This window comes from Canis lupus, chromosome 12, assembly GCF_048164855.1.
Source record: "Canis lupus baileyi chromosome 12, mCanLup2.hap1, whole genome shotgun sequence".
Taxonomy (NCBI): domain Eukaryota; kingdom Metazoa; phylum Chordata; class Mammalia; order Carnivora; family Canidae; genus Canis; species Canis lupus.
The window spans coordinates 10,429,118-10,442,977 of NC_132849.1; the positions used below are offsets into that span (position 1 = coordinate 10,429,118).

The window sequence follows — 13,860 nt, forward strand, 5'->3', positions numbered from 1 at the left end:
TCCTCTAGATATCAAGGCTGCTGTCTTCTTGTTCTTTCTATCCTTATTTCTTCTTCTTTTTTTAATGCCTCTCCTGTTCTTCTATATTTCTAATATAATACAGTATAATACAGAAGTCTCTGTTCGGAATTTAGTAATGAGGGGTTTGGTTGTCGACATTCCAAAATTTCCCTTGGCATTGACCCTTGCTTCCTGAATTACAGGGAGACACTCCATTACAGTCACCACTCTCACCTCCGCTGGAAACATTGGGGAGGATGGAATCCTGAGCTGCACTTTTGAGCCTGACATCAAACTTTCTGATATCGTGATACAGTGGCTGAAGGAAGGTGTTATGGGCTTGGTGCATGAGTTCAAAGAAGGCAAAGACGACCTGTCAGACCAAGATGAAATGTTCAGAGGCCGGACAGCAGTGTTTGCTGATCAAGTGATAGGTGGCAATGCCTCTCTGAGGCTGAAAAATGTGCAACTCACAGATGCTGGCACCTATAAATGTTACATCATCACCTCCAAAGGCAAAGGGAATGCTAACCTTGAGTATAAAACTGGAGGTGAGTTACTTTTGGAAAGAGGGAAAGAGAGTACCCAAAGGTAATTGGGGCTAAAGACCATGGGTTGCTGCTGAAATATGTTATGGTTATGACTGATCCATAAGACATAGACCATTCTGGCAGCAGCCATTCTTGCCATCCAACACCTGCACCAACTCCAAAAATAGCTCCCTATAAGATTAGGTCTTCTCTTCTGGATTTTTCAGGTATAGCCTTTTCTGGATTTTCAGGTATATTCCCTGAAATATTTTGCCAAAATAAACGTGGTCTCTTTTATGGTAACCTTGGTTATTGCTAGTAAGAGAAAACTGATCTGGCCTGAGACTTTTCTATGCTAAGTGGACCCTGGCCCAAGTCTGAAATCAGTACCTCCAGGGACTCATGTGAGTGGAACCCATTTTAGGAGAAGTTCAAAAGGAACTAACCAAAAACAATATTGTTCTATAAACTTACTAATCCTCTTCCAGTGAAATCCACCCTTCCTTATTAACTCAGCTTGGTGAATTTATGTATAAGGAACTCAGATAGGTATTGAGAGGAATAAAAAGATGATTAAGAAAACTAGGTGACTGTCCCACTTCTTGCAGAGCTCACAGTACACAACTTATAGAGTTGCGGGCTGGGGCAGAGATAAGAAAAATAGGTAATGATAGGTAATAATAGGTAATAATAATTGGTCAAGTCCATCAAATGCTTTTAAAAGAAATATAGAGTGATTTGGGGATTCAGAGAGATTCACCCAAATGCATCGGGAAGGAAGGGATAGAAGAATCCCCACAAAGAATTCGGCATTTGAGAAAGGCCTTTGCAAGATAGGCAGAAAGTATCCTGAGGCCTCCTGGCCTACACCAGTCTGCAGAGGCCTTTCTTGGACACTTCATAACGTGTGTTTCTATGATGGAAAGCACAGACCTAGAGCCAGAACTAGGCAAGTACTAGGGCCTTGGCAAAGCAGCCTCACCAAGACTCAGTTTCTTCACCTTAAAACAGGGACTAGCAGGGTCACATCAAAGGGACACTGGAGCCATCTGAAAGAGCTTCCAGTGGCAAAGCTAGAACAATTCGAACAACAAAATAAACTGCATAGTATTAAATGAAAACTGCAGGTATAAAATACACATGAATCCATACTTCCATAAATACAAGCAAGCTGATACAAAGCGTCTTCACAGATGAACTCCAAATAATGCACTCAGATCTCCCTACTCCAGGAGGTGGAGCTTAGTACTTCCTCCCTCCCCCATAATCACACTCTGGGTGTGTTTTTCTTAGTGAAGTCCAGCTTCCAGAGAACCCTGGCAAGCACTGCCTCAGCCAGGTGATCAAAGTTAACATTATCAGTGATAAGTCATATTGACAGTATGCATTCTGATGTGATATGATGAGAAGGGCACTTTTTCTCCTATGCCTTCCTCTTCAAAACCCATAGCATCAATCTAATCATGAGAAAAACCTCAGACAAATTCCAATAGAGGGGCACCCTACAAAATACCTGACCTGTACCACTCAAACTATCAAGATCATGGAAAGGACGGAAAGATCGAGAAACTCTCACAGATCAGAGGGACCCAAGAGGACATGCCAACTCAATGCAATACAGGATCCTGGGACAGATAAAGGACATTAGTGGAAAAACTGCTAAAATACAGATAAAGTTTGGAGATGAGTTAATAATTATATACCAACGATGGTTTCTCAGTTTTGACAAATGTACCATGGTTGTTTAAGATGTTCATATTAGGGAAAGCTGTGAGGTGTTTATAAGAACTCTCTGTTCTATCTTGGCAACGTTTCTATAAATCTAAAATTATTCCAAAATTAAAAGCTTATTTTTTATTTTATTTATTTATTATTTATTTATTCATTCATGAGAGACACATACAGAGAGAGAGAGAGAGGCAGACACATGCAGAGGGAGAAGCAGGCTCCCTGCAAGGAGCTCGACATGGGACTCTATCCCTGGTCTCCAGGATCATGCCCTGGGCCGAAGGCAGGCACTAAACCGCTGAGTCCCCCGGGCTGCCCAAAAGCTTATTTTTAAAATGGTGATTATAATAGATATCCCTAGAACTGCTATGAGGATCAAATGAAATAATGTCTGGAATTTAGTACCTGGCACGGAGCCCACCCTCAATAAATGGTGGTTCATTGTCACGTAAAGGTAATTCCTTACATCATCTCCTAGGAGCTCATTCCCTGCCTGCATGAGTCTCATCTCCTCTGCTAGGGCAAAGCAAAGGCTTTCCTTTCACCACTCACTCCATTCCAGCACAGTCCCAGGCAAAGGAAAGTGCTAAATAAATTAATTAATTGGATCTTGCCATTTGTCATAGTAAGGATTTTATAGTCAAAAGTTCAGGCCTTAACATTTTCCCACAAATATCTCATTGCCTGGATATTAGAGGAAGCTAGTCTTAAATTCATTTAGTCTTCAAGTTCATTTACCTCCCCAATAAGGAGGATTATCTTAGAAGAAAACAAATGACTGTCTCTACTCCTGGATACCAGGGCTGGAGTCTCCACCCAACCAAAATCCAAACCCTGTGAAAACAAGGCCTGTGTATGGAATTTCTGTGGGTGACGGGTGAATGCTGTTTGTTTTTTCTTTCTCCCTCTCCCTCCCCACCCTAACTTTATCCTCCAGGCAGAAAAATAACATAAAATCCAAGAGACTTCACAGGTGCCTGAGAAAATGCCCAATTTCCTTAAAGAATAAACATTTTATGATCAACTTTATCCTTTAAGGGATGAACTGGCACTCCTCTTAGTTGGAGAAATCTATCTGTTATAACAATTCCAGCCACATGGGCCTGGACTTTTCTTTGTGGGAAGGTTTTTAAGTACAAAGTAGTTTCTTTATTTGATATATTTGATAACAGTATACAATATTGAGCTAATCAGGTTATCTATTTATTATTGAATGAACTTCACTTATACCTAGAACTTAGGTCTTTGGAGTTTGTGATTTTGGCCAAAGGGTTGCACAAATCATTATTTGTATCTATAATAAAATGGGCCATACACAGAGGGCCCACTGGGGAAGTACTGAGTCATTTCTTTCTTTTTTTTTTTTTAAGAATTTATTTATTTATTCATGAGAGACATAGAGAGAGAGAGAATGGCAGAGACACAGGCAGAGGGAGAAGCAGGCTCCATGCAGGGACCCCAATGCAGAACTCAATCCTGGAACTCCAGGATCACGCCCTGGGCCGAAGGCAGGCGCTAAACCACTGAGCCACCCAGGCGTCCCAACTGAGTCATTTCAATGGTGGAAATGACTGTCTTTAAGACCTAGCACTTCAAAGGCAATATTGTTTTATCTGTATGATCTTGACATCTGCCCTTTTGACCTCCAACCCTGCAGCCTTCAGCATCCCAGAGGTGAATGTAGATTACAATGCCAGTTCTGAGAACCTACGGTGTGAGGCTCCTCGATGGTTCCCACAGCCTACAGTAGTCTGGGCATCCCAGGCTGACCAGGGAGCCAACTTCTCAGAAGTCTTCAATACCAGCTTTGAGCTGAACTCTGAGAATGTGACCATGAAGGTTGTGTCTGTACTCTACAATGTCACAATCAACAACACATACTCCTGTATGATTGAGAACGACATTGCCAAAGCTACAGGAGATATCAAAGTGACAGGTGAGTTTCTCCATGCTTTTGGTATGGGTTTATTGGGGCGAAAATCAAATCTAAATTAAAATCTAATTTGTTTTAACAGATACATTATGTATTGGGGCATAGAAAGCTCTAGAGTCCTCTTCATGGAGATCTTGACCACAATTATATTTGGGATTGCATTACATAACAAGACTAACACAAAACAATATTTATGGAATATAGGTCAAAAATCACAATGAGGCTTCATCTTATATGCCTTCTCATTGACTGGGGGTAGTTGCCTGGAGAGCAAGTATTTAGGATTCTATGGCCCTGTCTAACTCAATAGGACTGCTTTGGGGAAACAATGGGGAAAATGACAATCATCTGACATATTTGTTATATTCAGCTCATAGTCTACATCCCACACCAACCAAAACTGATTTGGTTCTAGCCTGCCTTTGAGATGACTTTTGATCTGAAGATTAAAAGTCTTAGGGTCTAACTCTGACTTAGTCTTATTCAGTCCATCTAGGACTGGCTCACGATCCCACCAATATTGGTCCAGGATTAATTGAAGAGCTCTAGGTTGAACTGGCCTCACAGGCTCAAAACACTAGGTAGGACTTAGAGAGGCCCAACACCCTAGCTTCCCTACCTTAGTGCATAAAAAAGCTAAGGTTGAGCTAGTATCAAGAATATACACAGACTGGATTGTGACTTTTAAGACCATCTTTACTGCAGATGAATTAAATTAAATCAATCATGGAGGGAGTATGTCAGAAGAACCACTGTCTTATATCAAGACCAGAACCAGGTGGAATACCTTGCACATTTAAACACCCTATAAATGTTTGCTGAATTTAACTGAATAAATCATAATTTTGTCAGCTTACTTTTTAATTTAAAATTATATATATGAAAAGGCAATCTATGAAATGGGAGAAAGCATTTGCAAATCATATATCTGATATACAGAATACATAAAAAATTCCTACAGCTCAACAACAAAAAAATCTAATAACCCAATTTAAAAATGGACAAAGGCCTTGAATAGACAGTTCTCCCAGAAAATAAACAAATGGCCAGCAAACATAAGAAAAGACGCTCGATATCACTAATCATCAGAGAAATGCAAATCAAAATCACAGATCCCCTCACAACCATTAGGATAGCTAACATTAAAAAGAAAAAAAAAAAACAAACAAACAAACCTGGAGGGCAGCCCTGGTGGCTCAGCGGTTTAGCACCACCTTCAGCCCAGGGCCTGATCCTGGAGACCTGGGATCGAGTCCCACGTGGGGCTCCCTGCATGGAGCCTGCTTCTCCCTCTGCCTATGTCTCTGCCTCTCTCTCTCTCTCTCTCTCTCTCTGTGTGTGTCTCTCGTGAATAAATAAATGAAATTTAAAAAAACTGGAAAATTACAAGTGTTGGTGAGGATATGAAGAAATTGGAACACTACACATGTTGATGAGATTGTAAAATGGTGCAACTGCTATGGAAAGCAGTATGGAGATTCCTCAAAAAATTAAAAATAGAATTACCATATGATCTAACAATACCATTTCTGTGTATATATCCCAAAGAATTGAAAGCAGGTTCTCAAAGAGATATTTGTACATCCATGTTCATAGCAGCATGATTCACAATAGACAGGAGATGGAAGCAACCCAAAATGTCCATAGCAGATGAATGAACAAACAAAATGTGGCACATTAGGGCACCAAGGTGTCTCAGTCGATTAAGTGTCTAACCCTCAATTTCGGCTCAGGTCATGATCTCGGGGCCCTGAGATCTAGCCCTGTGTCAGGCTAAGTGCTAGGTGTGGAACCTGCTTAAGATTTTCTCTTTCTCCCTCTCTCCCTCTCTCCCTCTCTCTCTCTCCCTCTCTCCCTTTATTCCTCTGCCTCTCCTGACCCCCTCATTCACCTGCACTCTCCCTCTCTCTTAAAAAAAAAAAAAGTGGTATATACATACAATGAATATTCTTTACCCTTAAAAAGGAAGGAGATTCTTTCACATGCTACATGAATAAATTTTCAGGATATTATGCTAAGTGAAATAAGCCCATCCAATAATTAGTCTATGATTCTACTTACATGAGATATCTAAAGTAGTAGTCAAATTCATAGAAACAGAAAGTAGAATGGTGGTTACCAGAAGCTTGTGGGGAGTGGGGAAACAAAAGGAGTTGTTTAATGAGTACAGAGTTTCAGATTTTCAAGATGAACACGTTTTGGAAATCTGTTTCATAATAATGTGAATACACTTAAAACTGCTGAATGGTATGCTTACAAAATGGTAAAGATGGTAAATTTTATGTTTTTTACCACAATAAATAAGCAACAACAACAAAAAAGCATACATAGGAGAAAAAGAGAGCTCTTCCACCATCCTAAGGAACAAATTGGTGACTACTGAAAAGAATGCTCTTAGTTGACTCTAACAGAAAACCAACTCAAATAAGCCTAAGTAAATGGAGAATTTAATAAAAGAACATTAGGATTATCTCATGGAACCAAGAACAGGAAGTGCAATTTGGCTTCAGGAACTACTGGAACCAGGAATTTAAAACTCCATTGGGATTTTCAACTATTTTCTTGTTACTCTCTAATTTACTTTCTTTTGTTTTAGTCTATAGGGCAGAATGTGATTCCCGAGAGTTCTTAGCTTTCAAAGTCTTTCTCATTCAATAGAGTAACCAGAATGAGCCTTAATCCCACAGTCTTATTCCACATTCCCAGAAAGGCTCAACTTGGGTCAGTTGCCCACACATAGACCAATAAGGCAGTACCTGGGAAGGCCTTCCCAGAAGAAAAAGGGGGAATGAAGCATTGGGCATTTAGCACAATGGATGGTAATGATAGTATCTCATTTAGATCTCAATAAATATCTCCAAACTGTATAAATAATGGCTTCTAAAAGAAAGGACAATAACTGAAGAAACTACAGAAATTGAACACACCTTTTATTCAGTGAGCAGATTCTTTTTCCATCTATGCTTATTGAATACATCAGGATAAGTGTCCCATGTATGAGTACTAGGACTAAATACAATATGGTAGTAGGATATAGCTCAAAATTCAGAAAATAACACAATCACTTCTTGCCATGTACAAAGTAAGTACTCCATACATGTTTTTAAACAATTGGATGAGACAGCAGAGTTTACATCTCATATTCTCTGACTATACTGCTAATTTACGTCATTCATCAATAAGGATCTATTGTGCGCCAAATACGTACAAAGCAATTTTTTAAGTCCCATGAAATACTGAGGTGAATAGCATAAATGTTGTAAGAGCAGCTAATCACAGTGTAGATACGGTGTCTAGTTGTTAATTATGACTGTGGCTCAGTCGTTGAGGCAGAGTTCAAGTTGGGCTCTGAAGAAGAATGGTTTCAATAGAATAGGAAGGTATGAAGTCAGGAGCCTATGTCAGTTGTTCAGAGGAGAAATTATGAGGGCTTTAACTGGGGCAGAGGCAATGGAAAAGAAGGGAGAAGAATCAAAAGCTAATGAAAAAAATCATCTTGGTGACACAAATACTAAGGACAAGAAAAAGAGCAATCAAAATGGGTCTGATCTTTCTACCAGGTTGCTTAGGAAGTTAGGAATACCATGAACCACAGACTAAAACGTAGGAGAAGCGATATGGAGATGAGGGTTTTGGAGATGTTGAATTGAAAGTGCCTATTGTCCACATAGGTAGAGATGTCCAATGCTTAGTACATTACCCAGCATGTGATAGTATTCTCCCTAAAACTTTCCAACCTACTCTATATATTTCCCCCTGTGAGAAGAGACCCCACCAATATAACCCTTCTAGTCTTCTTCTTCATCCTTCTCCTCCTCCTCCCCAGAGGAAGAGGAATTAATTTGATTAGTGACTTTACTAGGAGAAACTGGACACAAATAGTTTAGCTCCTTCTTTTCCTTTTCTCTAGCTAACCCTCAATTTCTCAGAAACAGAACCTAGCCCTTGCAGCAGGAAGCCTGCCCCAATCTGGTGCTACCTATCACTGGGACAGTCTGGGCTGCAGCCCATCTGCCTACAGACAAAGCTTCATCTTCTATTATCAGACTTACCAATGATAGAGATGATATTTTGGTCTTCCAGTTGCCTCACTCTATCTTACTCTTTAATTGATTCAGAACTCAGCTGGGGAAGAGGATATTACTTACTAAACTCCTTTGAGCCCCAAAAGCATGTGCTCAATATAATTACTGAATAATTAAATTTTTAACAAACATATATGGTAGCAACTAAAAATCCAGATGTGGAACTCAGGACAGACTTCAGACTAAGATGGTGGGTTTGGAAATGGTCAGCTTATTGGGCTTGAGTGGGGTCCCTCTTATTGTTGTTACAGGTGGTATTTGTTGAGTGCTTATTACATGCCAGGTCCTGTTGTCCTGTTCTAAGTCCTTTACATGTATTAACTGATTAATCCTCATAAGAACTCTGTGAAGTCCATTATTATTTTAGCCTTATTTTCCAGGCAAAGAAAATGAGGCACGTATAGGTTGAATAACTCGCCTAAAGTCACACAGCTAGTAAGTGTGAAAGCTGAAATGAACTAAACGAGATTGGATTGTCCGGGAAGAAAACAAAATAAAAGAAGAGTAATCTCATTTCTTCACTTCTACCTTTCTATTCAAAATGAGAATAATACTTTTGAATCACTTTGTAGTGGTGTGATGAAGCAAATGACATAGAACCTGTAAAGGTCACTGCCTACAGGCAAAAGTGTGTCTGAAACCAAGCACTGGCCATGACCACTTATCCTATTCTTTATTTGGTAAGCAATAACAATGTTTTTATTGGTCTCGTTTTTCATGTGGCTGAGTGTTCACTGGAATGGACAACAGAAGGGAACTTTCTCTGAAGAAAGAGAAAGCTCTAATATTAAGCCAGTTACAGAGAAGTAGAGAAAAGGGTACAAAATTGCCTCCAAACTGGGGTATAAGTTGTATTAGAAACAACTTAATTCTGTTTTTCAGGTGCTTTTCTTTGCTAAACCGGCCATGTGAAGAAGACATCCAGCTTCTCCTCTGTGACCCTGAACCTTTTTCTCTCCCTTTGCAGACTCTGAGATTAAAAGGCGGAGTCACCTACAGCTGCTGAACTCAAAGGCTTCCCTGGGTGTCTCTTCTTTCTTTGCCATCAGCTGGGTACTCCTGCCTCTCTCCTCTTACCTGATGCTAAAATAAGCTGCCCTGGCCACACAGAAACATGCAAAGTCATTGGTATGACAGGTGAGATGAATCACGAATGGTGTGGGGATCGGATCTGTGTGTGCTTGTGTTCCTAACAAGAGTCAAGCAACCTCCAGCATCAGCCTCAGAAAGAAACACTTGACAATGCCAGGGCAGTGGGTACTATTCCTCCTGGTCTTGTGAAAGGTGAACAAAGAGCGTAGATCTCATGGATACACTTACAGCAAAAACAACTACGTGATGCAACTATTTGTGTAAATTCAAACCTCTTTTCATTTATTGAGTCATCCATCCACAAGGTGAAAAGAGAAAGAGAAAGAGATGTTTAGTCCCCATAGTTCCTCTGGATTTCAGTGCTATTTTACAAAGCATCATGCTGTGCACATAATCTCTCACACAGTGACCTCCTCCAGGTACCTCAACAAAGCTCCCATTGACCAGCAGTTTGACAAATGACTCACCAACTAGCCCCTCCTGCTGAGACTTCTCCCTGTCACTCAAGCATCCAATTATTGGTAGGATGCTGTTTTCTGAATATTGGTCTTGTGTGGAATTTGTATACAGCTGAGCTCACGAGGCTCCAGGCAGCAATGCCACATCATTCGGTGGCATCACCACCACGCCCTCAGGCTTACAAGCTTAGAACTATTTTTGTGCCCTTCTGTCCTTCATGTCCATTTGTTACCAAGCCCTATAGCATTTCCCTGTGCTGTCTTTCAGACTCATCCTAATCCAGCCTTCATTGTTTCATCTGCCAGATTAGTTCTAAAACCTTATACTTGCCCCTTCCTCTCCCTGTGTCCAGTGATAGGAAATAAGATGCCAAAATAAAATTATTCAAATGCTATTCTCATCACAGCATTCCTTTGCTCCAGAACCTAAGGTGACTCCCTGGGTACTATCACGTCAAAGTTAAAGTCCTCAGCCATGACGTCACAGCTCTCTGATAGTTTCTTTTCCTGAGCTTCCTACTTCTCTCAACTGCCTGCTGCACTCTCTGGCCTTGCTCCCTCTCATACTGCTCCTTTCTGGAAGTCTCCTCTACTCTATGACAATTCAAATCCACACTTCCTTCACCCATTTCAATCCAGTGCTTCCCAGCTTCTATAGCCCACTTTCCTGATGGTCCCTTTGGCCCACATCCCCTTGGCATGCATGAATAATGCACATATATTCCTTGCCTAGATTGTTAAGCAGGGCAGGCAAATCTGTTGATCTGCTTTTCCTTCTTTCTCCTGTTCTCCAAACACAACAGTGCGGTGCACAAAATGGACTTTTGGTAAAGAAACCCGCCCATTCCCACCTCCATGGTTGTCACTGGAAGAAAATTTCCCTGAGGAAGCTCTCTTGAGGATTTCACTGGTAGAAAAGGAACTCTTTCTTCTTTCCTTGATTCCCCACAACACTGTAAATGAATTTTTAATATCCTGCAACTAGATAATCTGACCTATAGGGAGTATAGCTTATTCATCTTCATCTTGTACTCCCTTTGAGCAGTAATTTGCAGCCTTGTTTAAAAGCCATGACATACAAGTAAGAGATGATGTTCACATGCAGTATGCATAGGTTATATACTGTTGCCTGATTAGCTACAGCTCTCCACCTCTTTCTCCCTAGAACTACAGAGAACCCTGGAACCTTAAATCATTTTTTAAAAATAAATAGATCATTACTTAGGAAACACATGAGTGACTGTTGGGGAAGGCCATTGAAAAGGCATAACTATCAGTTGACCCATGGGCTACACCCAGGTAATCAGAGGCTCCTCACCTCCACCCCTGTCCTTGGAACAAGGGTCCCACTTGCCTGTCTCACTCCCAGAGGCTGCTGCAAGGACATGGCCTTGAGATAATAATGTGGTGTCGAGAACACCTTGCACGGTATACGTGACTGAACCTAGTAAAGGCCCCTATAAAAAATTTTAAGACCTGTGGGGATCCACTCATCTTCTTGCTGCCCAAGACAAGCCTCATATGTAAATGCCCTTTGCTACTTGAAACTGCCAACCAATCTGGAGTACCCTGCTTCTTTCTTCTGAGTCTTCCTGCCCTACAAGTAAGGGGTGTAGGGGTGCCGTCTCAGACTACACCTGGGGAGCTCCTGGGAGAGTTGCGAACCAAAGCTAATCACAATATTTGGGTCACACACATTCCTTGGTTGGAAACTCAGGCAGAAGTCATCTTTCTACTTCTACCTGGGAGTCTGCTCAGAGTTCATCTCTCAGTTCCTGTTTGCTCTCAGCATGATCCCCTTCCTTAAGAAGAGACTCAAGCCATCTCCTTTCCCCCAGCAACCCATAGTACCATGTGGTCTCAATAGGACATCCTCAAAATACTGGAAAACAAGCCCATTTCTTTTTTTTTTTTTTAAAGATTTTATTTATTTATTCATGATAGTTACACAGAGAGAGACAGAGAGGCAGAGACACAGGCAGAGGGAGAAGCAGGCTCCATGCACCGGGAGCCCGACGTGGGACTCGATCCCAGGCCTCCAGGATCGCGTCCCGGGGCCAAAGGCAGGCGCCAAACCGCTGCGCCACCCAGGGATCCCCAAACAAGCCCATTTCTAAACAAGAGATACCCTCATACGGTGGCAGAGACAACCGGTTCTCAATAAATGCTGAACGGTTATGATGATATCCTATTTCTGTTATTTTCAGAGTTCCAAGAAATCTGCAGAACTATTTTACCACAAGATATGACCTAGTTTTGTATTTCTAGGGGGAAATGAATTCATGTCTAGAAGTTTGGAGTGAACAAATAAGATCAAGAAGCAAAAAGAAGCCAAAAGCAACCCACAGAAGACTCCAATATAAACAAGATAAATCTATCTTCAAAGACATATATTAAAAGCTGGGAACATAATTCATCTGAACTGGATAAGTGTTAGGATTAAGTAAAATGCACATGGAGATAAGTGGATCTCCATATCTCAGGGACCTTCTCTTAGCCACCCCCCACCACCACCATCCAGGGAGTGACAGGATGAGATAGTGCCTCTCCCTTGTCTCTAAATCTTTATATTGTTATAATGTTGCTCTGAGTTCCAAGAAAGTTTTGACTGCAATACCTCCACTTCTTATAATCCATAAACTATAGTGGATATAGTAAGAAGCTGCTAATTAGCTGCCACTTCATAGTTCAGAGGTAGCTAAATTTTAGTTTGGGTCAAAGAATTCACTTTTCATTAGGATGCTTCCAAAAATGCCTTGGAATTGCCTCCTATCTGACAAATGCTAAAGAAATATGGAAAAGGTCCTAATTTTAACATAAAACATGTAGTTTAGAGACATTGGTTTTCTCAATTATGTCAGCATCTTCTTTTTAAAATAAACAAATGCCATTTTATTCCTCAGATGACATGCATCCTTAAGTGGCCCAGGAAAGGACCTCTCATCATCACTGTATATGGCATTATGCCATCACAAGGTTTGAGGTTTCAGCATTCTGTCTTGCATGGACAGCGATAACCTCAGCCTTCAACAGCATCTAGAGCAGTGGGACTTAGCTGGGGTGATTTTTCCCACCCCTTCCCCCCCAATACAGGACACATGTCTGGAAATGTTTGGAGACAATTTTAGTTGTCACAACTTGGGGGAGAGGGGAGGGTGCTAATGCTATAGACAGAACCTAGGGATGCTGCTCAACATCCAAAGCAGGATAGCCACCCACAATAAAGAATTATCCAGCCCCAAATGTCAGTCGTGCTGATACAAGAGAAACCCTGATGTAGAGTAGAAAAGATCTAGAAAAGAGGGGAGCAACCAAACCTGTTTGCTTCCTACAAATATACACTATCCTCTGTTCCTTTGGCTGCTGTGTCAGCACAGAGAGCCAGAGCTCAGTTTCAGGCAACCAGGAATTCCTGATGGGGTTATCTCCAGCTGGTTCCTTTCCATTCGTTCTACAGTACAAATCGGGTTCTGTGAAAACTTCCTGCGTTTTATCTCAAGCTCTCTCACTGTGAATTCAGGTCTCAGGATCCTGTCTAGTCCCACTCAAATTAAGGCAGCAAAAACATGTCCCTTCCTTGAAATACATGGAGACTTCTGAAAGCAGGGGCAATGAACCTTCAAAATGAGACCCTGAGGAATAAAGCTTTGATTAAGAATGTTCTGTTCACATCCCCCTTTTCCATACTTTTCATGTGTTGATGTCTGCCTCCCTTTGGACCCACCATGTCTGTATTCCATTTTGTTATAGAAAACTTAATTTTTGAGTTCTGACCCTTCATGAGGATTAAATACATATTTCCTATACTGTTGTCTGCCTGGTTTGTCAAAGGAAGTGAGCATAAGGGAAGATGGATAAAGGACTAAACTTTGGATCAAGTTCTAAAAATTAGCACATAACAGGCCTTCAATAAATGCTTGTTGAATGAAGAGATAAATGAATAGGAGCCTATGAGTATGGGCCAAGTGGCTGAGCCTAGTTTTTTAAGGAAACTCCATAGACTTTCCCAGCCTGCAACATGTTCATCTGGGAAA

At 41.0% G+C, this 13,860-nt stretch overlaps 1 protein-coding gene across 3 annotated transcripts in view; it reads left to right on the plus strand.

The window, feature by feature from the left end:
- VTCN1 (V-set domain containing T cell activation inhibitor 1) overlaps positions 1-13,633 on the plus strand; it is a 55,104-nt gene extending 41,471 nt beyond the window's left edge. For 2 of the 3 annotated variants that reach the window (XM_072769618.1, XM_072769621.1), the window contains 4 exons: positions 204-551; positions 3,916-4,194; positions 9,244-9,413; positions 12,095-13,633. In XM_072769618.1, the coding sequence (XP_072625719.1) occupies positions 204-551; positions 3,916-4,194; positions 9,244-9,368 (752 nt within the window). In that variant the 3' untranslated portion in view covers positions 9,369-9,413; positions 12,095-13,633. The remainder of the gene's footprint in view (positions 1-203; positions 552-3,915; positions 4,195-9,243; positions 9,414-12,094) is intronic. The other variant, XM_072769619.1, reaches the window with a different exon arrangement.
- The last annotated feature ends 227 nt before the right edge of the window (positions 13,634-13,860 follow it).